The following is a 27882-nucleotide window of genomic DNA, read 5'->3' on the forward strand; positions in this document are numbered from 1 at the left end:
TGAGCTACATTTTGACCTAACTTGCTTGTTTCTTGGTGTGATTAAATTCTCTATTCAAAAGCATATTTGATTGCTATTACCAGATCACATTCCACAACTGGTAGCTTAGGGTAAAAACTCAAGCTAGAAATTTAAGGCAAAAACCACAAGGGAACATTATATTGTTTTCTGGCTTTCTCTCTTGCTTAATTACGGTCTCAGATTCAGCTAGCTCTCCTGTTCATCTCAGGCCCACTTGCTTAGGATATTCGAACATCAGTAGAAGAGGATCCCAAATCAACATGTTTTTATAAAATAGGAACTAGCAGTTCTGATCTGGGCAAAGCCTCAAGTGATGCTCCCTCAAATTACTCTAGGCTACATCATGTTAACAGCTAATTAAGACAGACAATAAAATATGAGAAGTTTTTTTTCTAAAAAAAAAAATCCAGCATGTTAACGATATCAATTATTTAAGCAACAACAACAAAAAAAAAAAACCCATGAAGATGGCAATAACAGCAAAATACAGGTATACCAAGTAATGAGGAGAAGTGAGCCTCCTAGATCAAGAAGAGAAAACAGCAACTGTCTTTCCAAAGAAATTTCCCAAGACAACAAATGCTCAAAAAACTCGTAACATCATAATAGTAAACTTTCTGAATAAAAAATGGTGAAGATACATCATTTTCTAGAGAAACAACAATAAACTTAAATGATAATTAATAAAATCAGCAACATAGATAAAACCACTGGTAAAACAATTCACAAAGACAGACCTACAAACAAACGGTCACTTACACAAGAACAAGATTTTAATGAAAATGTAACCAGAAGAAAGCAATAGTCAGGACTCATTCTGTGCACTGCAGCTGTGACTTTTGTCAATAACAGAAGGTGGAACAAGGAGAGCTTTTCCACCAAAATTGGAGAGACTCAAAGGAAGATTTTTGATTCTTTAAATTTGTACAAAACAGTTTTGATTACTAAAAGAATGTCATTCACTTATAATAAACTATTTGTTAAGATCACTTAGGCATCATTTTGTTTCCTGTGACAGATGATTGTCGATAAGTGTGCAGCAGAGAGAAGAAATAAAAAGTTTTCCAAACCTAATGCAAGATAGCAGACTGTTAAGAAAACAGTTCATGATTTATATTATACACTTAAAGCAATGTGTTTTGCTTTTATTGTTTTATGAGTCACAAGAACTTTTGAAAACAATTCCATCCCCACAGTTTGTTTATCTTTTTTGTGTGAGAGAGAATGCCTTCCATGTGTACAGAGGTGACATACAGGGGAAGAGGATGTCAAATTCCCTAGATCTGGAGTAGCAGGAAATTAGAGACCTTTGAACTTGGGTATTTGGATATGAGCAGGCCTAAGAATTTCAAGTCACTGAAAAACTTAAAACTTAAATTTTAGATTGGCATGAGCTGAGCAAAACTTCAATTACATCACTCTGGTTCTTGTATGGTATATAACTTTTACAAACTTTTACAGCTACTATGGATATCAAAATGGCAGGTCCTCAGAAAACAGGGAGCTGCTATACTATTTTGTGGCATATACCCAAAGGATGCTCCATTCTGAAGTTGGTTTTTTTCTTCTTTTATCTTTTGAGTCTCACCACCGAGCTTCCAACTAAAACAGAGACTTATTCTTACCTATGAATACCCAGGCTGAGCTTGGTTTCTTTCTCTACAGCTTTTCTTAAATTATCTCATCTACATTTCACCTCTGGTCTTTCATCTTTCTCTGTTACCAATACTTTTCTTTACTTCTCACATCAAGGCTGTCCTTGCAGCTGTGTGGCTGGTCTGTAATGTCCTCCTATCCTCTTTTTCCCTCCTCAATTCTTATCTCTTTTACCTTCTATTTATTATCTCTGCCAGAAATCCTCACATATCCCTCTCCTGCTTATCTACTGACCATTCAGATCTTTATTAGACCAATCAGGTGTTTTAGGCAGGCAAAGTAACACAGCTTCACAGAGTTAAATAAATTCAACATAAAAGAATGCAATACATTCTTGCATCACTAAACAAATACTGCACAATATAATTGAATGTAACACATCTTCAAACAATATTTCACAAGATTTCCCCTTTTACTAAATCAAAATGAAAGAGTATAACTTTTAACTTTCCCCAAAGCTGTCGTTTAAATATTTCAAGTTAATAAGCTGCAGTGTAATCAATCTCTGGGGATCTTAATTACCCCTTGATGTTTATTAAGCATGTCTTTTAGAGTGCCAGATGAAGTGTTAACTAATGAATCTTTATCAAGAAAATACAGGGATTTAGATATCAGTGGTAAGAACCTGAATGGTTAGAGATGCAGTGGATCAGTCACTAGTGACTCATATCTCTTCCATCCTCCATCCACAAAAGGTCAATAATATCCTCTAACAGCTCCACCTTGCTACTTTATGTCTCTTATCTTTCCACAGTATTGTAAACTTCTATGATATTTTTTGGTCAGCTAATAACTATTTCTGCTTTTTGATTCCAAGAAAGCTTTATAATCAAAGTTTGATCAACATATCCCACAACATCCTGCAACTTCTCATGTATTGTACTCTTTTGCAAGTTCTACTCCCCATATGCAGCTCTCCATGGCAGATGTCTCATTGCTTGGGTATCTCAATATCCTGTGGTTTCAAATGCAACCCAGCTTCATCTCTACTGCTTCTTGCAATGAACTCTCACAATCTCTTCACTAGAACTATGACCCTGCCAAACATAGATGGGTATGACAGTAATGTACTGACGACAGAAGAAGAATCCATGACCTTTACATTTTACAACTTTCCTGTGTCCAGAATCAGTACAACATATATTATCTCACCAAAATATAATAGACGCTACCAAGCTTCGACCAAATTTGGTGCTGTTTCTGTATGATGTTGCTGCTGTCTATCTATAATCCTATTAGCATAGAAATTAAATAAATACAGACATCACAACGTTCATAAAATGAGCCCAAAGTGACCTTTAAATTGTTTTTGTCCCTCGAGCTACTAACATTTCTTCCAAAGACTGAAATCCCATGCTCTAGAGATCTCTCTGCAAATGAAGGTGATTCCTTGCTAAGGTTCTGCAGCCATGTATACCTCCTTGTGGTATAAGAAAAATGCAGTTTTGATTTGAATTCTGAACTATCATGCACCTACACCATGCACACCTTAGATATCTCTGCAGATCAGAAACTCCTTTTGTCCTCTGGAACTAAACTTCACTGAATCATACCACTGTGGCTGGTTGAAAGAGAAAGTTAACAGTATTCTAGTCATGTATTTCTGAAAGATGATCCCATCACCATCTTTCTAACAGTTTCTAAACTACTTGTAACATTTACGAGAAAAACCTGAGAGTGGAATGCCATATTCAGAACTTCTAGAAAGAAGACCTTCAGTTTTCTAATCTGTCTCCCCTCTGCACACAAAAAGCAGTGCTCATGTGTGCACACTAGACAGAGTTACTACAAGCATCATATCCTCCCATTCCAGGGCTGCAGAGTCTCCCACTTCCCAGGAAATCCATACACAGAAGGTTCAGAGGACAAGGGCCATTGTCCAAGTCACCACATGGCCATACATAATCAGTCTGGCTCTTGGTCCATCCAATTCCCAGCAGAAATGACAGCACAGCAGACCTGCTCTGAACATGCCAAACTTAGCAAGGCACAGCTTGTTGTCTTCCTTACAACTCGCTACAGCAAAAGCAGAGAGGAATCCCAGAAAGAACCAGAAAATTACGCATCACCAGTAATCCCTATTTCTCAGACTCCCCAAAGTTCCTCATTGGTTAGTGCCTCCCAGGTGTGCATCTGAATGCTAGCAGCTCCCCTACTGGGTTAGACAAGATCAAATGACTCAGGCAACTCATTCCTTCTTGCTCTGACCTTCCAGTGCAATAGACAGGACGTTTTCTTCTACTCTCCTGAAAACATCCTGTTCCTCAAACAAATCACATGATTCTTTGTGTAACCATCACATTACATACTCAATCTCTAGTTCAGTGAACCCATTGCCTCATACATGGAAAATCCTGCAGACAAACACAGGTCACAGTCAACTGTTGTTAAAGAAAAAGAAGTAATGAATTAGAAAACAATGAGGCGTCATGGTATGCTTGGAAGCAAGAAGAGAATGTGAAGATAATGGAGATATAATCTCAAAATTAATTTTGGAATGTTGAAATAGACTTTATAGCCATGTGCTCCAGACTAGGGATTAGAGCATATCAAAGAGTTCTCACACCTTTTCTCTAAGGTGCACATCTTAAACAAGAAAAATAACAGCCTTTTAGGAAGGATCACAACAGTTTGCCCATTTGTCAAGCAGGACTGAACACATCTGCATAGGATCTCTGCTTAATTACACCTTCAGTATTCATTGGATCAAGATAACCATTCTAAACTGTACACCGACACTGATCTGTGTTCATTCACATGATATGAATTAAAACATGCTGGGAAATTACAAAATCACTCCCATGACCACAATTAAGTCCTTTATCATAATGCTGATTCCAGGAGCTGGTTGCCTACCCTGTTTCCCCTACAAATTACAGAATAAATTCTTCCCCCTATTTTGGTCAGAAGACAGAAGCAATGTTCCATATGTGGATCCTTTTCCTGTGACTGCACTGGAGAGCTGACTAAATGACTCTAGCAGATTATTTTAAAACTGAGATAGATGGTACAGTCATGCAATTTAATAATATTGAAGGTGTAATATAGAGGACAACACGGCCATTCTCTAGAGTGCAACAGACTGGAATCAAGGCCACCCAAGTCAACCTTAGAGAGCCTATCTCAAACACAGTTTTTCCAAGAGGATGAAAAACAACAGTTCTAGAAATAATATGCCTTCCCTTTGAGAAATCACTTCACATAAAGTTAATTAACAAAGAAAAATCTCTTTATTGATGGTCCTTATCAATCTCTGCCTGAAGCTTAAACAATTCAGAAGAGATAGGGAATTTGTAGGTCTAGTCATCCAGGCAGACGGGAGGTTAGACAGCAAAGATATTCCCAGAACACTTTCGTAAGTACACCAGTGGCATGAAACATTGGCAGGGTCCTGTGGTGAAGGTCACAGTGGATGAGAAACATAAGGCAAGTAGAAGGTAGAGAAGATAAAAGCAGCTGAGCAGTGGTGGCACAGGCCTTTACCCAGCATTCTAGAGGCAAAGCAGGCATATCTCTGTGAGTTCAAATCCAGCATGGTCTAAAAGAGTTAGTTCCAAGACATGTTTCGAAGCTACAGAGAAACCCTGTCCAAAAAACAAAACAAAAAAAAAAAAAAAAAAAAAAAAAAAAAAAAACAAAACAAAACAAAAAAAAGATAAAAGCTAGGGTGGGGATTTCTTGCACATGCCAAGTTCCATGCCAAGTTAGTTTCTTAAGACCAGAATCTTGTATCCAACTTCTGGGGGGAAACGGAAGGAAAAGAGAAACTTCAATGAAGTCAGCAGAAACCTGCATAGGTAGTACAAATTCAAGGGGAGGCTAATCAAACAATGCTACATAAGGGGAACATGGGGTCTTATGTGATCTTTACTAAGACCAAAAAGGCCTTGGGATTGACAACCATAGTGTTAGGCAGGAGCCTAGGCCCCAGTCCTTGGCATCTATCTCAGCTCCCAGGCCTGGTCTGGACTTCAACTCCCATCAGGCCAGTCCTGACCCCTCCCTGGGGGTGGGGTCAGGACCACTCCCCAGGGTATTTAAGTGATCCCCCAAAAGAAGAACAAGTGGTCCCCCTTTCTTCCTCCCGGGGGTCACATTCCTGCGGCTTCCCGGTTTCCCCCTCTGGGCCACCCGAAAGCGCAGACCTCCCATTAAACCTGGATATTTCTTAATTCGGCTTGTTTTGATTTGGCTTGACTGGGAATTTTTGCGCCGTCAGAGAGCTTGCTTAGGAAATATTCCTAACACATAGCTCTGAGGAGTTCTCAGGATCTATAGCAACACTTTCACAAAGGCCCTGAGCCCAGGCAATTACCAAAGTAGTTCTGTTCAACTGTCAATACATCAGACTCTAGGGAAGCTTACAAAGCCTAGGCCTTAGGCTGGTATTCTCTCTCCCAAGAATGTCCCTTCTCCCTGCTGGAGAGCCTAAAATAAAAGCCTTAGTTGATCAGGCCAGTACTTAACACAACAGTGTTTCATTTTTCAAAAAGCTGTCACCTGGTGTTATATTATCCATTAGGCCGAACTATGCTTTTCTCTAAAAGAAAACAAAACTACTATGGCACACCAGGCCTTAAAGTTGGTTGTGACCCTCTTACTCCCCTAGTTATAGGGCTGGGTTTTTTTTTTTCTTTTTTGATATGCAGATGGACCTAGTACCAGGTTGTATACCAGGGAAGACTTCTTTGTAAAGGTTTGGAGGCAAATGTCCGAAAAACCCTGTTGAATAAATGTGCATATGTCTAATCTCTAACAGGCCTGGTCAGCATATGCCCTGTTCTCTGGCAGCAACAGCTCCTGACAGGATAGAGCCTCCTTACAAGGGGCACCAATCTGCCTGGTTCTCAGGCAGAAAGAGCAGGGGCAGAGCCTGACCTGCCAGACTCTCTGTGGGGCTGACAGGGATGATGAATGTCACAACTCAGCCACCCTCCCCATGGGGCACCAGGGAAAAACACACCCACTGAGTAAGATGTCTTTCGAAACAGAAACTCCTTTATTGGTATCAAACAGGGACTTATATAGAGTTGTGATGGGGTAGAGAAGCCTGGGATGGGCCAAGGTGGAGTAAGGTACAAGGGCCAATAATACTTTGCCATGTTAGTGGTAGCTGGGCAGAGGCAGGTCTTGGTCCAGGTAGTCAGAGACAGGTCTTCAAAATCTAGCTAGACTCAGAAAGTTACACTAGGCCTCAGGGCAACTCAAGTTAGGCTCAGGAAAATACAGTGGGAAATACTCAAGACCGTGCTTCATGAGGCCTGACAAGTATACAGAGACAGCCCTACCTCCGTTAAATTCTACTTTTTGAGACTTAATATTTTCTAAGCATTGATAAATCCTTTATATTAGCAATTCTACTCTTCTACATCACAACATGGAAGTGGAGTGATACCCCATACATGGTTGATTTCACAACCTCCACAATATTAACAGTAAATGAATCTCACACATAAAGGTGAAATGCACAGTGCTGAACATCTAGAAGATACTAGAGAAACTAGACTTCCATGAGTTTGGCAACCTGCTTTCCATAAAGGCACTAAAAGCATAATGATGTTGCCTAGAAAGAGGTTTCTCGACACAACTCCCTGCTCCCAATGCTCTGAGCAGATTCAGCCCACAGTGCCAAGTTATTCAGAGACCTGCCCTATTCAGGAAGTTGCAGGCACCACGTTGAGCTGGAAAGCATGCAGAATCTGCATTTCCCATGCAGAATTGGAGAGGAACCACCACACCAGTTCCAGCATCTCACCATCTGTTCTCCCAGTCCAGGGACAGCAGCCCCTCACTCACCATGTCGGGTTTCCTTGCTTTCACAAGCGCTCCACGCAGTTTCCTGGAGGAGTTTTAGTTGAACAGCACACAAGACTGGCTCCACTTCCACTTCACTGCCAAGCTGGAACCAGGAAGCGCCCTCCACCATTTCTGACTGGCAAATTACCTGGAGTTCCTGATTGGGTAGTGTGTTGCCTGAGTGACAAGTGCACCTCCCATAAAGTGAGCCTCTTCTTAAAGACACAGCACAGTATTTGCTGACCCTGCTTTCCAAACCAAAGACCTTTTCTAGATCAGTGGATGTGTGCTTTTTGATAGCACTTGTCCTTGGATCTGGTTCCAGACCCTACTATCTTCCTGTAGGCACTTCTCCTTCTTCCACCTGGACACGCGTGGCTGTCTCCCAGCCCACTATTCTTTGTCACAGGAGTGGAAGGATGCCCAGAAGAGATTTAAGGACACAAAAGGGAGTATTTTTTCTGTGGTTCAATGCTGAGGTAAAAATGAACTAAAGGTACTTTTTTCCTGGGCGTTACATGTACCTCAGAAAATCAGGAAAGAAAAGTAGGAACCAGTTCTTGGTGAGGGCGCAGGGCAGGAGGTGAGCGCGGCGGGAGCCTTGGTTAGAGGTGGTCCGGGTTGGGCATGGCGGGGTAAGTGACTCAGGCTGCAGGCCCAAGGCTGATGTGAGGAGGGGTGGAGGGCGCCTGGAACTGGCGACCCAGAGCTCCAAGCTGACCAGATGAGGGTTTCAGCGTCCTTAGAGCGCCCGGGGAGGAGCGTGGGGCGGGTCTAACTGCGGGGCTCAGCGGGGCGGGGGTCTGATATCTGGGAACAGTGCTAGCACCATCCAGCCCTAAACTTGTTACCAACAGGCGACCGCGGGAGCCCCTAGCCGCCAGCAGCGGAGGGGGTGGGCGGGGAGAGAGAGAGAGGGGAAGGCTGGCTGACGCTGAGGCGAACTGGTGGGCAGACCGGAAGTCGCCATGTAAGCCGGGCGGCTCAGTGCGCAGCAGCGGAAGTCCTTCTTCTCAGCGCCGTCCCTGTCACAGCCCGTGTGTCTTGGCGCACCAGCCCGCGACCTGTCTCCTTCGCCTGCCCGCCCGCTCGCCCCGGGCCCCACCGCCAGAAACTCCCGGAAACCACGGCAGCCGTGCGTCCCGCCGAGCCCGCTGAGCAGCTGCCAGTCCTTGTGGCGATTCGCGCAACTTTGACCAGGGCCGGGTCGCGGGGGAGCTGGAAAGCGGAGGGCGCACGGCGAAGATCGTGGCAGGGGCTGCTGAGCCGGCAGCCTATTCGGTGTCGGCGGTCATTCCTGTGCATACGGCCCCCCCGAATCTGGGACGAATTCCCTCTCCAGACGACTTTCCAAATTACTTTTTTCCCCCTTTATTTTATTTTGGGGTCGGGGAGGGGAGGCGGGAGGCCGCGCTTGATTGATGGACCCAGAGAGTGCTTCGCTAACTTCCACCTGCTGCTGCGCGGTCGGTGGGAGGGGAAAGACCTGGAACCTGAGGCTGGAGACTTGTGTGCTCTCTGAGGGTGGAGGCGCCTGGTTCCCGCAGATTCCTAATTTGCTTTTTTTCCACCCCCTCCATTAGCATATGGGCTTTTTGTTCCTGTCAAAAGGGTTAGGTCTTGGCGATTTGGGGACTTTTATGTGGATGAGATTTTTCTTTTCTTTCACCCCCGAGTCAGGAAAAGAACCTGCTGTTCGCCTCCAGTGGTGGACTTTTAGAAGTAGAAGTTCTACCAGAGACAGTTAGCAAATTGGGTGGCAGTCAGGAGCCCTTGCAGCTGGAGTGTGCAATCCTGTGACTGAGCTCAGCCACCACCCCAGGCTGCCTCTCCACCTGAACATCCGTCCACGTGGTGGGAGGGCTTGACAGACATTGTACAACTCTGGATGCATCAGGAGCAGCTCTAATTACTAGGAGATGGCCCTAAGAGCTAAACCAATGTATTTGTAAACAATAGAACCATGAGTATTTTACTTAGGGAGTTTGGACATATTCGTGTGGAGTTCTGTGTATTCCTAAGCATGTTCAATTATGAAACCCACTTCTGAACATAACCACTGCAGGCTATAAAAGCCTATAAAGGAAACATCAATCGCTGAGCACACTGACCCTGAACCCAGAACCAGTGAAACAAATGCATCCTGGATCTGAGACCTGAGCCAGGGAAAGAAACATTTTATCCCTGAACCCAAAACCTAAGAAACACACACTGACTCTCACACCAGGACCAAAGAAACATACTTTGTCCCTAGAATCAGAGCCAGTGAAAGAAATATTCCTTGGCCCTAAGATTAGAGCCAAAAGTCTAAAAAGGACCAGTGACAGAAAAAGATTGGTCCTGAAATCAGAGTCATTCTTGACCAACTAAACTAAGCAATCCCTGAGACAGGAAAACTAATCAATCCCTGAGAAGAGATTTAAGGACACAAAAGGGAGTAGTAAACTCCATGCCTAGAATACAAAAACCTGGCTGGGACATCCCTTTGGGAACTAAGCTGAAAAACATTTCTAAGATTCTCCCTTAGGGAGGATTAGCAAGGCTGAGCAGAAGTAACAACTTTCCTGGAGCCAGAGGAGATTACTCCATTTCTGCAGGGCTTCCCCTTTAGCACAGTGTTAGCAGAAGAAGTGCCTTCTTGGATTGCCCAAGAAGGGGATAGCTCTATTACTTTCCCTTAGAGGAACAGAGAAGAGCTCAACTGTAGGGGCACTCCAGGAGAGGAGGGGAATTGCTATATCCTGAAGGGAGAACAGGAGTCCCCACTGCTTCCCAGCTACAGGTACCCTGGCTTCCCAATAAGTCAAGACACTTTCCTCTTCAGGGCCAAACTGTCCCATGTGGCTCTACCCCTCCAGAGGTGTCCTACTGTGGCTCTACCCCTCATCAGCTGCCCTATTGCAGCTCTAGGTATAGCCTGGCTTCCCTGTGAGTCAGGATATCTTTGAGGTCCAGAGCTCTTAGTCTCACACTTACTTACAATCACAATGTAAAATCAGGGACATTTAGGGACAGTCCTACCTCAGAGTCATGCAGGAATATATATAAATTACAAAAATTATAAAAAGAAATGCCTTTGGCATGTTCATCTTGTACCACAAGGTCTTCGATAAAAATCATGTAAATGACACTGAAATGTAGACTGCTTTGGAGCCTATGTAACATGTCAATCTTGATGCTTGATCGAAAAGATAACTATACCAATGCTATAGTTCTCATAGATACAAAAGAGGAAACAAATACAAAAAATGTCTAGGAATTGTCACCTAATATCACTGTGCACTGTGCTCCCATATGAACCTTTAAGATGATCTATCTATATTAAATTCAAAACAAAGAAGGTTTTGTCACTAAGCAGGCTGGCTTGGCAGAAGGCCACAGCGGCTTTCATGCAAGACCAGAAGGAGTTCATGTTAACTAGCTCTGGCAGCTGTCTCTCTGAGGACTGTGACACACTGTTGAAAAGTCCTTCTTTCCTTTTTCTAATTTATTTATTGTGTTTTAGTTCTATGGTTTGTGGGACCCTCACCCCTTATTTTCAAAGGGGCGGGAAGAAATTTCCTAGCAGAATGTTTTCCCTGGAAAATAGTGGCCTTCCCCTCAACAACCCAGCAGATTCTGAGCTCAAAGTCACTTAACTCAGCCCAGCCTGCCACCTGGTACAGGCTGATAAAGATGGCCTAACTCAAGAACAGTGGCCTTGCTCTAAAAACAAGGAAAAAGCTGACTTAACAGAATGGGAGGGAGCAAAAGTCCTTGTACCCATGGCAAAGCATCTTCAAAGATTCTCTTTGTAGTTATGCCTTTAAAAGCTTACCCCACAGAGGAGATACAACTCCTCTGTACACCTCGCTGTAACGGGGATGGAGATGAGTTCCAAACATGTTTGTATTATGCTGATTAAACCTTGCTTATTACAGTCTGGGCCTCTCTGGTGGTCTCTCTCTGGGGGTCATAACATTTGGTGCATTGGCCGGGAACCCCAGAGATTCTACCAGGATGATGGAAGTCTGGAGGTTTAATTAGCATCTACCCGTGAGAGAGTGCTCTTTGTCTTTTGTCTCTTGTCTCTTTGTGTTTATCTTTTTTTCTTGTCTGACTTACTATGGATGCTTTGGTTTTGTACCAGTCAACCGATTTGCGATTTTGGTATTGACAGGTGTTCTCTGAAATGAACACACTTGTACAGAGACCCTGGGGAAGCAAGGGACACCTTGTCTTTCATTTTCAGACAGGTAGTTTTGCTCCGGGGTGATTTCCAGACAGGGATGGGAAATCTCCCATTCCTGGGTCATTTCTAAACAGGGGCCTTTCAGCTCCAGCTCATTTCCAGACAGGGATTGGAATTCTCCCAGTCCTGGGTCAATAGACAGGAACAGCATTCTCCAAACCCTGTGTCATTTGCAGCTACCTCAGAAACAACTGTTTTGGTTTCTCCCACCAAGGGAGAAAATGACACTGTGTGTCTTGTCCCAGGAATTTGTCAAAGACTTTTTGTGTTATGTTATGGTAATTGTTGCTTTGTTTTCTTTCTGTCTCCTCAACTAATATCCTCAGGGTCCTAGGGCTCCTATGGAGCCCCAGACCCCCCCCCCCCCCCAGCCCTTAGGGATGGAGAGGAGAGAGGCAAAATCTTGGAGAGAGCGCAAAAGGAACTGGGCACAGAGAGGGTAGGGAGTACAAGCCTGTGACTTGGAATGTCTTTGGGGGCACTACATTGGGTGCATTGTGATCCCCTGAAGTTCCTGAAAACTGTTGTCTCTTTGTTTATTATGTTTAAGACTGGACTGATGAGGACTGAAAAAAAATGAGATAAAACTTAAATGTAAAATGCAGATAACTTGACAGCAGCCCATCTAGGGTCTGTATCCCTAGCCCTGAGCCAGGTCTGATGGCAGAGAACATGCTGCCTGGGTGCTGAGAGCTAAGCCCTGAGACTGTGGAAAATGCAATGCAGCAGAGGATCTTTGGGGCCTGCATGGCTCCAAGGCCAGGGATTAGCAGCACCTGGGATAGAGCAGGGGCAAAGTCATCATGCACCTGGCTGAGGGCAGAGGAATGCCTCTTCTGAAGGCAGGCTGTGGAGCTAAGGACTGAGAGAGGCCTGAACAAGGCAGCCCCCCTCCCTTGTTCTCTCTCTGAATCTTGAGGGTCTTTGCCTTAGTCAAGAGAGAGGGACCTGCACGCGGGTGGCAGGTAATTGACCACTTGCAATTAAAAACTGTGAAAATGTAAAACAGAAAATCTGAGATCATGGTCAGAGGAAAGTTAACAAAAAAAAACTTAAAAAAAAAAAAAACATTGGCAGCCAAGGACACTCTCTGTGCCTGTTTTCTTTTCTGAGCCAAGTTCATCAGTATAACACTCAAGGTCTCTTCTGCTGGCCAGCAGTTTCCCGTTTTAACCATTTCCTGTCCTGATACTGCTTATAAGAACTTTTCAATTATACCAACCTGTAACTTTAAAAAAATGTTGATTTAAAAGTAAATGTATTATGTTTAAAAAATGCTTTTGTTTCCACAGGAAAAAAAATATGGGTTACAAATACTTGTTACCTTTAACTAAGATACATATTTCTGCTTTTGTTTTATGCAATGTTCTGCTAAATAAAATCACAACAAAGACTTTGATAAAAATTTACATACTGTCTAAAAAGGTTTTTAATAAAGGTTTTTATATTGTCGAAAAAACAAAAAAAGGCAAAAGACTAAAATAATAATAATAAAAATGTCTGGCTAAACCAATAAAAAAAATGAGCCAGGCTTAAAGTTATAAAAGGCCAAAAGATGTTTGCTGTAATTTCTTGTACCTAAATGTTTAACGGTTAATTCTGGGTTTAAAAAGTTTTGTTTGTCTTGTTAAAGGGTCATGGTTATTTTTTTTTAAAAAAATTATATATAGTTATTTTGTTAAAAAATTAGTCTTTGGTAATTATAAGTTTTGTATTTGTAATTTTTCTCTGAGCTCTGTTCATTAGATTTGGGTTCACAAAAATTTGGATCTCTTTTTGATATAGATAATGTTAAAACTGTTTTATGCTGTTCTTTATTGATATACAAGAATGTCAGTTACCACTGGGAATAGCTGGGATTAGACTCCCAAAGGAAAAATAAAAAAAACATTTACAAAGAAAACCACCAATGCCAGGTAATAGTCACCAAAAGTGTCAACTATAATAAAGTAGGTTATAAAACATATATGCTTATAAAATATTTTGTATTGTTAATATTTAGATTTTAGCCTCATTGTCTTTGTTAAAATCATTAAAGGTTCAATCTGACAAAAATATAGTTCTGGACTGTTAAAAATACAAGTTAATAATCAGTCATCTTCAAAGTAATGATATAAATACAGGATAAGCCTTATTTAGTTCTCTATATATGTTTTAAAGCTTAAAACAAGTAATTTTTAATAATAAAGTCTGTGTAATCAGAGATACCTGGACAGCCTTAAATACTTCAGAGATCTATAGAAAATGGCATTTAAAATAATGTTTAAAATAGCCAATATCAGACAGAGACTCCCAGATCCTAACAGTGACCCAAGGTCTCAAAAGAAGACTATGGGACACCACAATGTCTCCACCAGGATAAGGACAACGCTGACCACTGGGCAAGATGCCCCATGCTACGACCTGCTGCCAGGACCCAGCCCAGACTTTACACAAGCAGTACGACCTTGGAGAATTGATTACACCACTTTTGCCTAGACAAAATAAGGTCAGTCTTTTCCATGTCCCTTTTCCACAGGAACCAATCACCTTATGGGCCTGGTAAAGACTGCTGTTCTGATACTTCTGCCTCTAATGCTATGGAGACCTGGGTATATGACTGTATATGGGCTGGTCTCTGTCACTTTTTTTTGTCTGTACTTAAGTATGATTTATTTATCCTTCTAAGATTTCTGATTGTATTAATGGCTAGACTAGCTATAATTTCAATTTAAGAGCAAAAAGGGTATCCAGATCCTTACACAAAGCTACAGCCAGCCAGTTAGCTCATTATATATAAAGGTCTGAGTATATAAAAGTTTATAAATATTAAAGATTTAAAAAATAATTTAAGTTAGTACTAATAAACAATAAAACAATGACTTCATACTATTTGGGTTACAAGTTCAGGATTTTCTGTGTTTTTGCTGGGACTCAAAGGTATAAGTCTATTTTTACTGTTTTATAAATATCTGTTATTTGCTATTTCTATGGGCCTAAAAGTTTCAAATGTATTAACTTCTGTTCCTAGTTCAAATTTGTCTCAACAGGTTTTCCCTTGGTTGGCAGACACAAACTAACATTAATTGCTGTCTACAACCTGCTCCAAATGACTGTGGACCGTGGACTTGCTAAAACCTGATGTGGACCACTCTAGCCTATATAAATGTGCCCTGGCTCTTCAACCAAGTCCACAAACCAAATGTTCCTAAAATTTTCTCTTTTTGAATAGCATTTCACCTTTGTTAACCCTTGACAAGGACACTTCAAAGCCAGCTAAAAGCAGTTAAAAGAATACATTGTCCAATAATCCCTGGTTAAAATGCTAAGTCAAAAGAAACATAATTTTAAGAGACAACTTGGCCAATGTTAGCAAAACCAGTTCATGATTGAGCTGATTCTTAGGACCAAGAGGAGTGCGTAATGTCGGACCCTCACCCCTTATTCTCAAAGGGGCGGGAAGAAATTTCCTAGCAGAATGTTTTCCCTGGAAAATAGTGGCCTTCCCCTCAACAACCCAGCAGATTCTGAGCACAAGGTCACTTAGCTCAGCCCAGCCAGCCACCTGGTACAGGCTGATAAAGATGGCCTAACTCAAGAACAGTGGCCTTGCTCTAAAAACAAGGAAAAAGCTGACTTAACAGAATGGGAGGGAGCAAAAGTCCTTGTACCCATGGCAAAGCATCTTCAAAGATTCTCTTTGTAGTTATGCCTTTAAAAGCTTACCCCACAGAGGAGATACAACTCCTCTGTACACCTCGCTGTAACGGGGATGGAGATGAGTTCCAAACATGTTTGTATTATGCTGATTAAACCTTGCTTATTACAGTCTTGGCGTCTTTGGTGGTCTCTCTGGGGGGTCATAATCTGGGCACAACAGGTGTTTTGCAGGTGTGTCTTTGACTCCGAAAGAGACCCAAGAAGGAAATCTTAACTGGGAAAACTGGACGTGCAAGCAAGTAAATTCCAAATATTGTGAGAAATGAGGGAAACAGCTAGATACCTAGACAGTCACCCAATGTTCCTCTGTAATGGTGGGGCATCCATCTTCGGCCTACATGTCTAGCATATTCGAGAGACTTTTCTGTGAGGCAGGATATTTTGAAGATATGCCCCACCTTGTCTCAACAATTATTGCAAGTCACTTTTGTGTGTGTGTCTTACTTGTCCAATTAGGACAACATACCGTCAGCAGTGGAGGTGAGGGTACTTTTGACACAAAGAAAGTAAATTTCATGTGGATTTTCTTTGATGCCCATTGTCTTCTCTGCAGTAGATTAGTGCTGTCAGGAACAGACATGTCTCATTGTTACATAAGAAAAGAAACTGCTATTAAAACATCTTAATTGTCACATTCTACAGATATTTGGAGTGTTTCAAGATGACATGTTTATTTTAAGTGTACCTGACCTTGAAAACATGCCTAATGTGACTACAAGTTCAAGTGTAATAGCTGTCTAATTACTAACCTGCATTTTTATTATAATAAGCAGTTGGCAATTATAACTTTTAAGAAATAAAAATTAGGGGCTGGAGAGATGGCTCAGTGGTAAAGAGCATCGCCTGATCTTCCAAAGGTCCTGAGTTCAATTCCCAGCAACCACATAGTGGCTCACAACCATCTGTAATGAGGTCTGGTGTCCTCTTCTGGCCTGCAGACATACACACAGACAGAATATTGTATACATAATAAATAAATATTTTTAAAAAAAGAAATAAAAATTAAAAAAAAATAAAAATAAAAATTTTTATTATTGTTAAATGAGTTAATTAGGTATGTACAGTATGTTCTAACAAAATTCATTTCAAATTTGTATCAATATACAAATTTTTACAGTATACAAAAATATGATCCAATGCAAAACATTCAAAACTAGTAGTAGCTTTTTGAAAGTAGATTCTACAATCTACCTTTTAATCTTATATCTTTCTCTTCCTTTTTTCCTTTTCAGAGTAGTTCCAATAATCCACTCTTTTAATCCTATCATATCGATATCCACCTTTTCTCTTTCCAAATCAAGAACCTTAAATCATATTTCCTTTGTTTAGCTTTTTTTCTGACCATTACCAATAGCAACTTGTGACTAATCACCCTAAACAATGATGAATATCCATGAGCCAATGAGATAACAAAAACTCTTGGAAATGTGGTAATTGTGATCTTAAATTTACTTTCTGCTCTCTGGGGCTGAATGATTCTTTTGGAGATCCTAAAAAGAAAAATTTTGGTTAATTGTCAGGTCTTATGAGAAATAGTTGTGTCAATTTTGTTGTCCAGACTCTGGGTAATGGGAAATTTCAGGGCTTTAATCAAGTTCTAATTAAAGTTGTCTGTTAGGCTGGATTATCTCTTCTAGTGACCTCAGAATTCTTCTGAGGATATTGTAGCCCAAAGCAGATATTTATGTGCTATTTTCATCTTAGCCGTTCTATCATAGTCCTGGAGGAATCATCATTGTGTGGCTAAATCCTCCTTTTGTAGACTTCAGAAGTCACTGTTAGGTGTGCTCATGGTTCAATGCAGAAAACTAATAAAGAATTAAATCTGAAATCTTGTACAGGAGGGTAGATGAAATAGTATTTTAGTATTAGTACTCTATATTATCATTAATATGACAAAATGTTTAGAATATATATATACATAAATCTATATATGAATATATATATATCATAAATCTTACACCATAAAATAGCTATAAGAGTTAATATAATGCCAAATGATTATGAGATTAGTAGCAAAAAATAGTATTTAAACTTATTTTTCTACTGTCCCATATCAGGTGGATCTTCTGACATGAGACAGCGATTCTGAATTTTACTTTAATAAGCATGCTTGGATTTAGAGAAAGAGAGAGCCAGTCTCTAACTATAAAACCAGCTTTAATCTTTAACTGGCTTGGAACTACAAAAGATTGTCTGCATTGTATGTCTGTTAAGAAAAGCATAAACAAATATATGGGAAGTTTTATGAAATTTTATCCTTTAGGCAATGTGAAAGACCAATAGGCAATAAATATACTCTTTATCTTGAGACAGCTTTTCTTGATTGTTTGTTCTCTTTCTTTGGTTGTGTAATTTGTACAGTGGTTTTCAGATTCCTTAGCTTGATAGGTTTATTCTCCTGAATAGACTGAAATAAAACCCTACTCCAACCCTAATTTGGGTGAGATTCTCTTTTGCAAATTTATATCTGATCAAATGAAAAGCATTTGTTATTTTTATAGGTTTAAACAGGCATGCTGTTTGATGAACCATCATCTCGTCTAATTAAAAGATGTCTCTTGTTCAAATCAAGTCTTTATCAGTTTTCATGGTACCTATAAATTCAGATACACATGATACACATATGCCTTCTGCAATTTCTCTTCAGTCATAGCTAATTTTCTCTTAGTATCAGCATTAAATTCCCTGGCACTATTTAAGTCCATGTCACTATCTAAGGTTCTGTTTAAACTAATCAAGTCCTATTTCAGTAGTGTGCCATATATGGGAGATGTCTCTTAGCAATCTTTGGAAGGCATTAAGGATCTACAATCGATCTGTTCTAATTTAAACTTTTTGTGTTTAAATTTTCATAAACCCATTTTATATCCTAAATAATTAATAGAATCTCCTCTTTGAATTTTTTATGAGCAATTTCATCAAGGCAAAATTTTTTTCTTTCAAACATTCTTTCTGAAGTATTTACATTTGAATCAGATAGTAAAATTTTATCCTTGTAATAAATGGTGAACTATAGATTCAGAAAATCATTTTCAATGATTGAATTATAAAATATTGAACATTCCCTATGCAATAATATTAAAATGATACCTCTGAGCACATTAAGAATTGCTATAAGTTGTCACTGTGAAGGTTAATTTTTCTATGTCTTTTTCTTATTAAGTTATAATGAAGAAACAATTTTTTAATTCAATAATTATATGAGGCTTTTCTTTAGGTAACAGGGAAGTCAAAATAATTACATGCTGGAAACGGCTGAATCACCTTTTTAACAGGTCTTAGATCCATTAACATGCTTCATTTTCCAGATTTCTTTTTATAACAAATATAGAATTCTAATGGTTGATTCCTCAATACGTTGAACATCTAGTTGCTTCTGTACCAGTTATTCTAATGCCTGTATTTTCTCTAATGTCAAATGCGATTGTTTAACCCAGAGAGGTTTTTCTGTCAACTCTTTAAAAGGTACGGCTGTTGGTGCTTTTGAAATATCAGCAGCTGTTATGTCCTGTTCTTGTACCTCCTGAATTGTTGGTGACTGTTCTTTACAATATCTTGTAATAATTTTTGCATAAACAATATTATGTTGTTAATTAATTATTTGTTTCTAAAATTAGGGGAATGTTAATCTGAGTACACCATTGCTGTAACAAATTATGTTTTGACAATTCATTGCTATGGTAGCCACAAATGGTTTTAATTCTTGTCTCTGTCTTTCTGGTCTTATACATTCAATCTCTTTCATATTCTGCTTTATATGAAAGTTTCTATCCCTAAAAACTGAACATTTACATCCTGAAGAGGTTAATTTGATGACAGAAATCTTTCAAAATTTTGTTGTCTCTGCAACTATGTCTATCAGGTCTTCAGTGGTGAGGTCATTTGTAATCTTAATTTTGATCTTTATTTATTTATTTATAAAAGTTTGCCAAAATTCTTACTTTCTGATTTGTCCTGAACTTTGTGTTTTCTTTTCTATATCTGTTCTATTATCCAGAGCAGGGTGGTTTCTTACAATCATCATTAGGTTCTTTAATTGCTCTGGGAAAGATTTTCCTTTACAATGGCAGAAACAACTCAATCACATTTGGCATAGGGGCTTGTGAGAGGCCCCTCATAGAGTTTCCTGAAAACAAAGGATTACATTGAAGGTTGCTCATTGACCTACATTCTTGAGTCCAATGCCTGCCTTTACCCACATCTTCTGCATTATCCAAAAAGGAGGGACATTCTGAATGGATTATTCCTAGAAAAACGTATTGTTTCTTGGAATGCCATCTCCAATCCCTTTTAAGGTAACCTTGTTTGTCACAGTTATAACATTTGGTATTTTTTCTCACACCTCTGCATATCAATTCTCCTATTCATACAACATCTTGGTCATGAGATTCAATATTAATTGTATCTCAATTCCATTCCTCCAAAGCTGCTGACCTTGCCTTTAAAGGCATAATTATATATATTTTTTCATAGAGAATTGGCATTTTTCAACAGTCAGAGATTCAATTGTTTCTTTGCCTGGCTTTTGAATTTCTTACCATTTTATTTATCACTGCGACAGTCTTTGTAAGAAATCCATAAGGGCTTCTTTGGGCCCTATTAATCTGTCAGTTATGATTCAATTTTTCTTACTATTTCTCCAATTCTGTCTCAAGAATTCAAAGCTGCTGCATGACTTAAATCCAGGGTTTGATCATTATATATATTTGGCTTTTCTATACGAGCATTATCTCCTTCTCCAAGAATTTGATCTTAGAAGATGTCCTTACCTACATGGCCTGGCCAGGTGGCTAAAATGCCAGAGGCAATTGTCTTTTCATGAATTCATGCCCTCAAACAGTGGGCGCCAATTATAGCACCAACAATAAAAAGCCAGAACCAGATACTGAGGCTCAAACTAAAGATCAGAAAAACAAAGCAGCCAAGCCACTAGAAGTATTAACCTCTGTGAAATCTTCAGACTGAAAGAGAAAGCATGTTCTTTCTTATTCTGCTTATATTCTTCTCTAGTGTTGGGATTAAAGATGTACACAATCATTGTCCAGCATTGATGGCTAACTACTGTGGTTGCTGAGATTAAAGTTGTGTGCCACACCTGGATGCCCTGTATGGCTAAATACTATGAATGTTTTGCATTCAGATCTTCAAGCAAGCTTTATTTACTAAAATACAAATGAAATATCACTACAAAAGAAGCAGGAAGATCACTATGATGTGCTATGTTGTCTATACACATGCGTGTATATGCGCACACACACACTTACTGGAAAAGAAAAAAACAATACTATACAAGAAAAGGAGCATTGGAAAATAGGGATAATACAGTAACTCTTAAAGTAATTTCAGTTGTCTGCCACTGATGCCCATAGAATCATTTTCAAAAATATATACAGGCAAGCATGAAACTATATAACATTAATCCCATCCACTTGGAGAAACTGAGCACTTGACAATGGGCCATCACATCACCATGTGACCATAACTGCCCATCATTAACTGGGTGTTATTGGACCCACCAAGTTATAAATTAGGACATGCACAGCAGCAATCTCCTATCCAAATGAAGTGATATATTGGTGTAGGAAGTTCTTCTTTCTATGTGTTCATTTCATTGGTTAAATAAAGAGACTGCCTTGGCCTTTTGATAGGGCAGCAGCTTAGATAGGTGGGGTAGACAGAACAGAATGTTGGGAGAAAGAAGGTAGGCAGAGAGGAGCCCGCCATGAAGCTGCCAGGTCAGACATGCTGAATCTTTCCCAGTAAGCCATGACCTCGTGGTGACATACAGATTATTAGAAATGGGTTGAATCAAGATGTGAGAGTTAGCCATTAAGAGCCAATGGGGCAGGCAGTATTTAAATGAATAGAGTTTCCATCTAATTATTTCGGGTGTAAACTATCTGAGAGCTGGGTGGCAGGAAGCGGCCAGCTGCTCCATATTACTACAATATATAAAAGATAAGGATCAAGCAGGTCCTGAAGGCTTAAACAAGCTAAATGTAGAAGTGTCCAAATATCTGGTATTCCCTCCTGTTACACTGCCTTCTCTTGTCAAGCATGCACTAATAGCCTCATAGGATGTTCCTTATGATTGGTCGACTTAAGAAGACTAGTACTTGGTTCTGTACATTATTTAGCCAATACTGAGAAGTGGACAGCTGTAGCATAAGAAGCCCTTTCTGGGAAAATTCTGAAGGACTCTGGTGAAAGAAAATCTTTACAGTGCACAGAACTTCAGGCAGTATACACCATCATACAGTTTGTTTGGATGCAGAAATGGCCTACTGTGCAACTAGTCACTTATTGATTGGCTGTAAGCAATGTACTAACAGGATGTTCAGTTAGTTGGAAATAGCATGATTGGAAAATTGGTGAGAAAAGACATCTGGGGAAGAAATTTGTGGATAGATCTCATCAAATGAACAATGGGTGTGAAGATACTTGTATCCAATGTAACCCATTTCCATTAATCTGTGTATCACCACATGCCTGTGGCTTACTGGCAAGATTCTAACCAGTGTCTGTCTGAGGCAGAGGATCCATGGCTTCTCTCTTCCTCCCAGCATTCAGTTCTGTTTTCTCCACCTACCTAAGTTCTACCCTATCAACTAGGCCAAGGCAGTTTCTTTATTCATTAACCAATGAAAGCAACACAAAAACCCCGCCTACCTAAGTTCTGCCCTATCAACTAGGCCAAGGCAGTTTCTTTATTCATTAACCAATGAAAGCAACACATAAACAGAAGGAACTCCTACACCAGGCATAATCTGGCTTCTCTGGATAATTCCCTTAGAAGGCAGTACTTCAAAATGAAATACCAAGTGGTTAACTATTGGGGAGAGGGAAAAGAATAAAGCATCAAATTTGTGTGTGTGTGTGTATAAAAATATATAAACACTCTCACACACACTATACACACACATACACATGGATACGTACATATATATGTATATATCCATAGAACATCAATCTACTGTCTGAGATACTTGAATCACTAAGTATAAGCACAATATAAAAATAAACAAATGTCTCAGAAGGAACAGAGCACCACAAAATAAACTTCATTAAATGTCGGCACCCGTGTGGGTCCAACACAGATTCCCTCACCCAGATGGACCGGAGTTGTGAGGAATAAAACTGACACAGCTTACACCATCATCATGGAAAAAGCCAGAATCCCCTTTATTCTCCAAACATCTTACATACCCACACCAAATTGAGTGGGAACACACAAAGGCTGTTGCCTAGGCAACCAGGTGCCTGGGCTCAGATCACTCCGTATCTGGCAGTCAGGTAGGCCCTGAATTAACATCTCTATAAGACATCCTCCAAGTTACAAAAGGAAGGAAGCACCAAACATCTAAACTCTTAAGACATCAGCTTCAGTCAACATCTCTCCTCAGGAGATCTACATTTCTAACAAAAGAAAGCTAGGAGCAGCACAACCTGGCTTTTGTTAAGGCAGAGACAGTTTGTCTGTAGAGCTATGTGATCAGCTCAAACCGAGCTAATGGCTTTTGTGCCATATAGAAATATGGGCCCACAATTAAATGGGTTTGCCACACATGTAGCAAACTACAGTATCTGTTTTAAAATAGAAACCACAATATCTCTACCATTAGACTTAAGTGAACAAGGTAATTTAATTCCTCCAAGGCTATGATGAAATATAAATGAAACATTTTTTTCTCAAAGATAAAGATACCTGTGATGTCTAAAGTCTTTACCAAATGATTTATTTAAATAGGGTTTGTCTCTTTTATGACTTTGTCCCTATTTCCTGATGTCAAGTAGATAGAAAAAGATTTTGAAATATTTACAAAGTTAGAAAAATAATGGAGAAGTTAAGAAGTGTACATTCCACCAGGTGGTGGTGACACTCAGGAGGCAGAGAAGATAGATCTCTGTGAGTTCAAAGCCAGCCTGGTCTAAAAGAGCTAGTTCCAGGAGAGGCTCCAAAGCTATAGAGAAACCCTGTCTCAAAAAACAAAAACCACAAAACAAAAACAAAGAAATGTTTATTTCCAGGACCAAGATCCAATTCTTGACACCTATCTGTAATTCCTGCTACAAAAGATCCTAGGTTCTAATGTTCTCAGAAGCCAGCATGCACATTCATGTATCTAAACACACACACACACGCACACACACACACAGCACATGCTTACAATTACAGAAACTGTTACACATACACAACACATAATTACAATACAGCAACTCTTTCAACAATAGATTTTCACTCATGAAAGTTTTTCTCTTGTAAACATTCATTCCTGTGGAACAGGCATTGAGGCACCTACTTATAGAGTATTGCTTCACTAAGAATTGGTTTGTATAACAGAAAGCATGTGAAGGCGTAAGTCACAAACAATCCCACACCAGTTTGGAATTATGATTAATAGAATGGTCATTTATTTAAAGGGGAAAAACTTACAGGTCACCGTCCCAGACAACAGCCCTCTGCACAATCAGGAAAGGAGCCTAGTCGCGGGAAGCAGAGCTGGAAGTCAGAGAGAGAGTGCAGAAATGTGGCCGTTTTTTTTTTAAAAAAGGGAGAGTGACCATGCCCCAATGGGCTGGTAACTCAGCGGCTATTGGCTGAAGGAGCGGAAGGAGCTCCCGCAACAAGCATGCATGTACACTTGAAGTCAGAGTAATGAATTCTAAGTTGCTAGTAACATTTGTGAAGTTTCAGAAAATGGTGCTGCTCTGAAGAAAATATGTCACTAAGAATAAGATTTGAAAATTTATATCAACACACCATTTTCAGTTCATGCCCTCTGCTCAATGCTTCAGACTAACAATGTGAATATTAGATTCCTGCTTTAGCAGTCATGTCTGACAACTTTTTCCATGTCTCTTTCATGGTGATCCTGTATCCCTCTGAAACCAAAGGCCAAATGAAACTCTTTTATAAATGGGCCTAAACATTATATCACAAAAACAGAAAAGGAACTAACAAATCCATACCTTTTTTTTTTTTTTACTTAAATTAGTTATTTCATGGAATTGAAGAGAAGTATAAAATCTAAAAGGGTTACATGATTGTTTACACTCATACTTTAAGTGTTACAGCTCTGGAGGGAATGATTCCTTGACTGTCGGGAGTCAGGTTATATCTACAGTAGTGAACAGAAGGCATCTGCAGCTGTGAGAGGAAAGGTACTTTGACTATTGAAAAATCAGGTTATACCTAAAGATATAGAGGGAAGACATCCTGTACACCAAAAGGTACCCTGACTGTTCAAAGTCAGTCAATATCTAAAGCTATAAAGAGAAGATATTCAGGATACTGACTGCTGTGGGAAGTCAGGCTGAAAGTAAAGCTATCGATGGAAGTTATCCTGAATACCTAGGTTCTGAAGAAAATGGTATCCTTACTATCAGAAGTCAAGACATACCTACAGCTGTGAAGGGAAAGTATGCTAGATACATACAGCTTTGAGTAGAAAAGTGTGCTGACTGTCAGGCTATACATGAAGCTATAGAAGGAAGGATAGCTACAGCTCTAAAAAGAAAAGTACACTGAATGTTGGAATGAAGGCTATACCTACACCTGGGAAATGAAGAAATCCTGGGTACATGCAGCTTTGATGAGAAAGACCCCCTAAATGATGGAATTCCAGCTATAAATGAAGTTCTTGAGGAAAGGTATCCTGGTTACATAGGATGCTGAAGAAAAAGATACCTACTGTACTACCAGAAGTCAGGCTATGCCTATAGCTGTGAAGAGAATAGAGACCTACAGATGTGTGGGGAAAGTATCCTCAGTGTCAGGCTATATCTGAATCTGTTCCAGTGGGGAATGCTCCCTCCACAGGATGCAGTAATTCCTCTTCTCACCAAAAGAGAGCCTTTATAGCTGGGCCTGGTTTCAATCTGCTAAGAGAGTTTCCCAGCAGAGATATTCATTGCTGCTCTGATCCACTCCCCTACGGGAGGTTCCCAGAATTGTCCATTGCTTCTCTGTTCTGTTCCACTAGAGAGTTTCCTAGCAAAGTTGTCTATTCCATCTCAGTTCCAAACCAAATTGTTATTTCTATGCTTCACTTGTTTTGTTTGTTTGGTTTTAGTTCTTTTTTTTCCCCCTTTGGTTTTTCGAGACAGTGTTTCTCTGTAATTTTTGGAGCCTGTCCTGGAACAAGCTTTTGTAGACCAGGCTGGCCTTTAACTCACAGAGATGTGCCTGCCTCTTTCCTGAGTGCTGGGATTAAATGCATGTGCCACTACCACCTGGCTACTTCTTCACTTAAGTAAGGGGGAAATTGCTGCAAAAATATAGTAGTCTCCCACAAAATGGTAGTGCTTTGTTCCTTTAAGGGAGTTTACTAGCAGAGTTGTCCGCTGCTTCTCTACTCCAAACAACTAGGGAGTTTATCATTGCTCAAGGGAAAGGTCTTATCCTCATTCAAAAGATTTATTTAAAGGTGGTTAATCTAGAAAACTGGCTGCCTCTGCCAGGGTAGAAAAGAGATCTTGCCAATTGATTGGGCACAGGGCTTATATACGAACAGAGATTTTCCAGGTAGAAGGTTTTCAGGGTGGGAAGTCATCAGATTTCAATCCCTGAGTTTTAAAAGTTGAGACTTACTGGATTTTGGGCTCTGGAATTGGTTGGCTTTGAACTCAGGGATTAGTTGATTTGTGATCAGTTGGTCAAGGGCAGAGTGTTACTTTGGATCTGGTTTCAGGGTCAATGTGTATTTTTTCCAATGGCCCCTAGTCACATTTTGGGTTTGATTTCAGGGTCAGGGTGTTTCTTTCACTGGCTCTGGATACAGGGACTAAGCGTGTTTATTTGGCTCTGGTTTAGGTGTTTGGGTGTGTCTCATTAGGCCCAGGTTTGGGGCAGTCAAATTTTGTGTTTTTCACTGGTTCTGGATTCAGTTTCAGGGTGTGTTTCTTTGTCTGGCCCTTTTACTCTACACATAGGGCTTCATATGTTCATTTGTTCCATGAGGATGTGGGTACATACAATATAAAAAAGGATATCAATATCTGAACCCTTTTTGACACTGTCAGGCATTTTCTACAGAATTAATACTCTTCTGTAACTGATTATATGTGTGCTGGATAAAAATTTTAACAGGTAATTTATAATAAGAAGACCTCAGTATCCTTTTCAGATAGTCAAAGACTATTGTAATATGCAAATGCTTTAATGGATTAATTACATACAAAAAGTTTCACTCCTTTATAAAGTGTAAAACTTTAGCACACTGACTACATTTACAGGGTTTATCTGTAGTGTGATTTTATCTCATGACACTGAAGACTTTTTACATACAAAAGCTTTACTATACTGAATGAATTCATATACTTTCTTTCCAGTGTATTTTCATTTATCTTTTGAAGTTGACTGTGATGAGCTGTCTGGGACCATCCTCAACAACAACAACAACAACAACAACAACAAAACCCTCTCTTCAGGGTAACGGCATGGGTACTAGAAATATATTAGAGAATATGAAGATTCAAATGAAAAGAATAAAATGGAGAAACACATAGAATAGTATTGGGAAGGAATACCAGTGAGTCCTGAAAATTCACCTTCATTTAATTTCCAACTGCTTAAAATAACCTTGACCCCAAAGTTAGGAGTAAGACAAAAGACTGCATTAACATGATACAAGGAAATGAACATACAATTGAAATTTGCAGTCTACATCCATAGTTAAAAATTCTGTTGCTAGAACGAAACAAGTCACACTTACACCTTAGACCAAAACATTCTGTAGGCAAACCACTCCCTCCATGGAATCCGAAGTTATCTACATAGTGGGAACTGGAACTAATTTGAATCCTTAGACTTTTGTTTCAGGCAAGAACTGATCTACTTTTCTATTCCCGGTGTAGAAGGTCTGGCAATTAGAGACACCTGTTGACAATAACCTTGAGAGAGCAAAACTCCTGGAACTATATCTAGGTGGAGCATTTGTTTGAGGTAAAAGCACAATAATCATGAAGGAACTAGAAAAAAGTCCCAACTCTCTGACCTTTGTTCAACTTGGAAACAGGCTCACATTTTCAGGCCTCCACAATGAGCAAAAGTTTTAACACATACATTCGTAGGGTTTTTACTCCAGTATGTGTTCTTTAATGCCTTGAAGATGACTGTGATATCATCCTTTACCACACTTATAAAAGTATGTGTCCTTTTATGCTGTTGAAGAGTACTGTCATGGGCAAAAGGCTTTACCACATTGATTATATTCATAGGATTTCACTCCAGTATGGTTTCTTTCATGTGTTCAGAGACTATTTTTACAAACAAAAATTTTACCACACTGACTACATTCATAGGGTTTCTCTCCAGGATATGATCTTTTATGAATGTGAAGATAACCTTGACTTGCAAAGGCTTTACCACACTGATTTCATTCATAGGGTTTCTCTCCAGTATGTGTTCTTTTATGAACGTAAAGATTACTGTGACGTGCAAAGGCTTTACCACACTGATTACATTCATATGGCTT

At 39.8% G+C, this 27882-nt stretch overlaps 2 protein-coding genes and 1 pseudogene across 2 annotated transcripts in view; 1 reads left to right on the forward strand and 2 right to left on the reverse strand.

Annotated features, from left to right (window-relative positions):
* Positions 1-8317, reverse strand: part of LOC113455439 (zinc finger protein 120-like) — a 28648-nt gene extending 20331 nt beyond the window's left edge. The window contains exon 1 of the mRNA XM_026787980.1: positions 7474-8317. Coding sequence (XP_026643781.1) covers positions 7474-7476 — 3 coding nt within the window. The 5' untranslated portion in view covers positions 7477-8317. The remainder of the gene's footprint in view (positions 1-7473) is intronic.
* LOC113458017 overlaps positions 1-27882 on the forward strand; it is a 211828-nt pseudogene that overhangs the window by 162981 nt on the left and 20965 nt on the right.
* LOC113458018 (zinc finger protein 120-like) overlaps positions 27025-27882 on the reverse strand; it is a 17486-nt gene continuing 16628 nt past the window's right edge. Inside the window, exon 6 of the mRNA XM_026787979.1 lies at positions 27025-27882. This exon is cut by the window's right edge and continues 1 nt beyond it. Coding sequence (XP_026643780.1) covers positions 27784-27882 — 99 coding nt within the window. The 3' untranslated portion in view covers positions 27025-27783.

The sequence above is a fragment of the Microtus ochrogaster genome (assembly GCF_000317375.1).
Source record: "Microtus ochrogaster isolate Prairie Vole_2 chromosome 14 unlocalized genomic scaffold, MicOch1.0 chr14_random_3, whole genome shotgun sequence".
NCBI lineage: Eukaryota > Metazoa > Chordata > Mammalia > Rodentia > Cricetidae > Microtus > Microtus ochrogaster.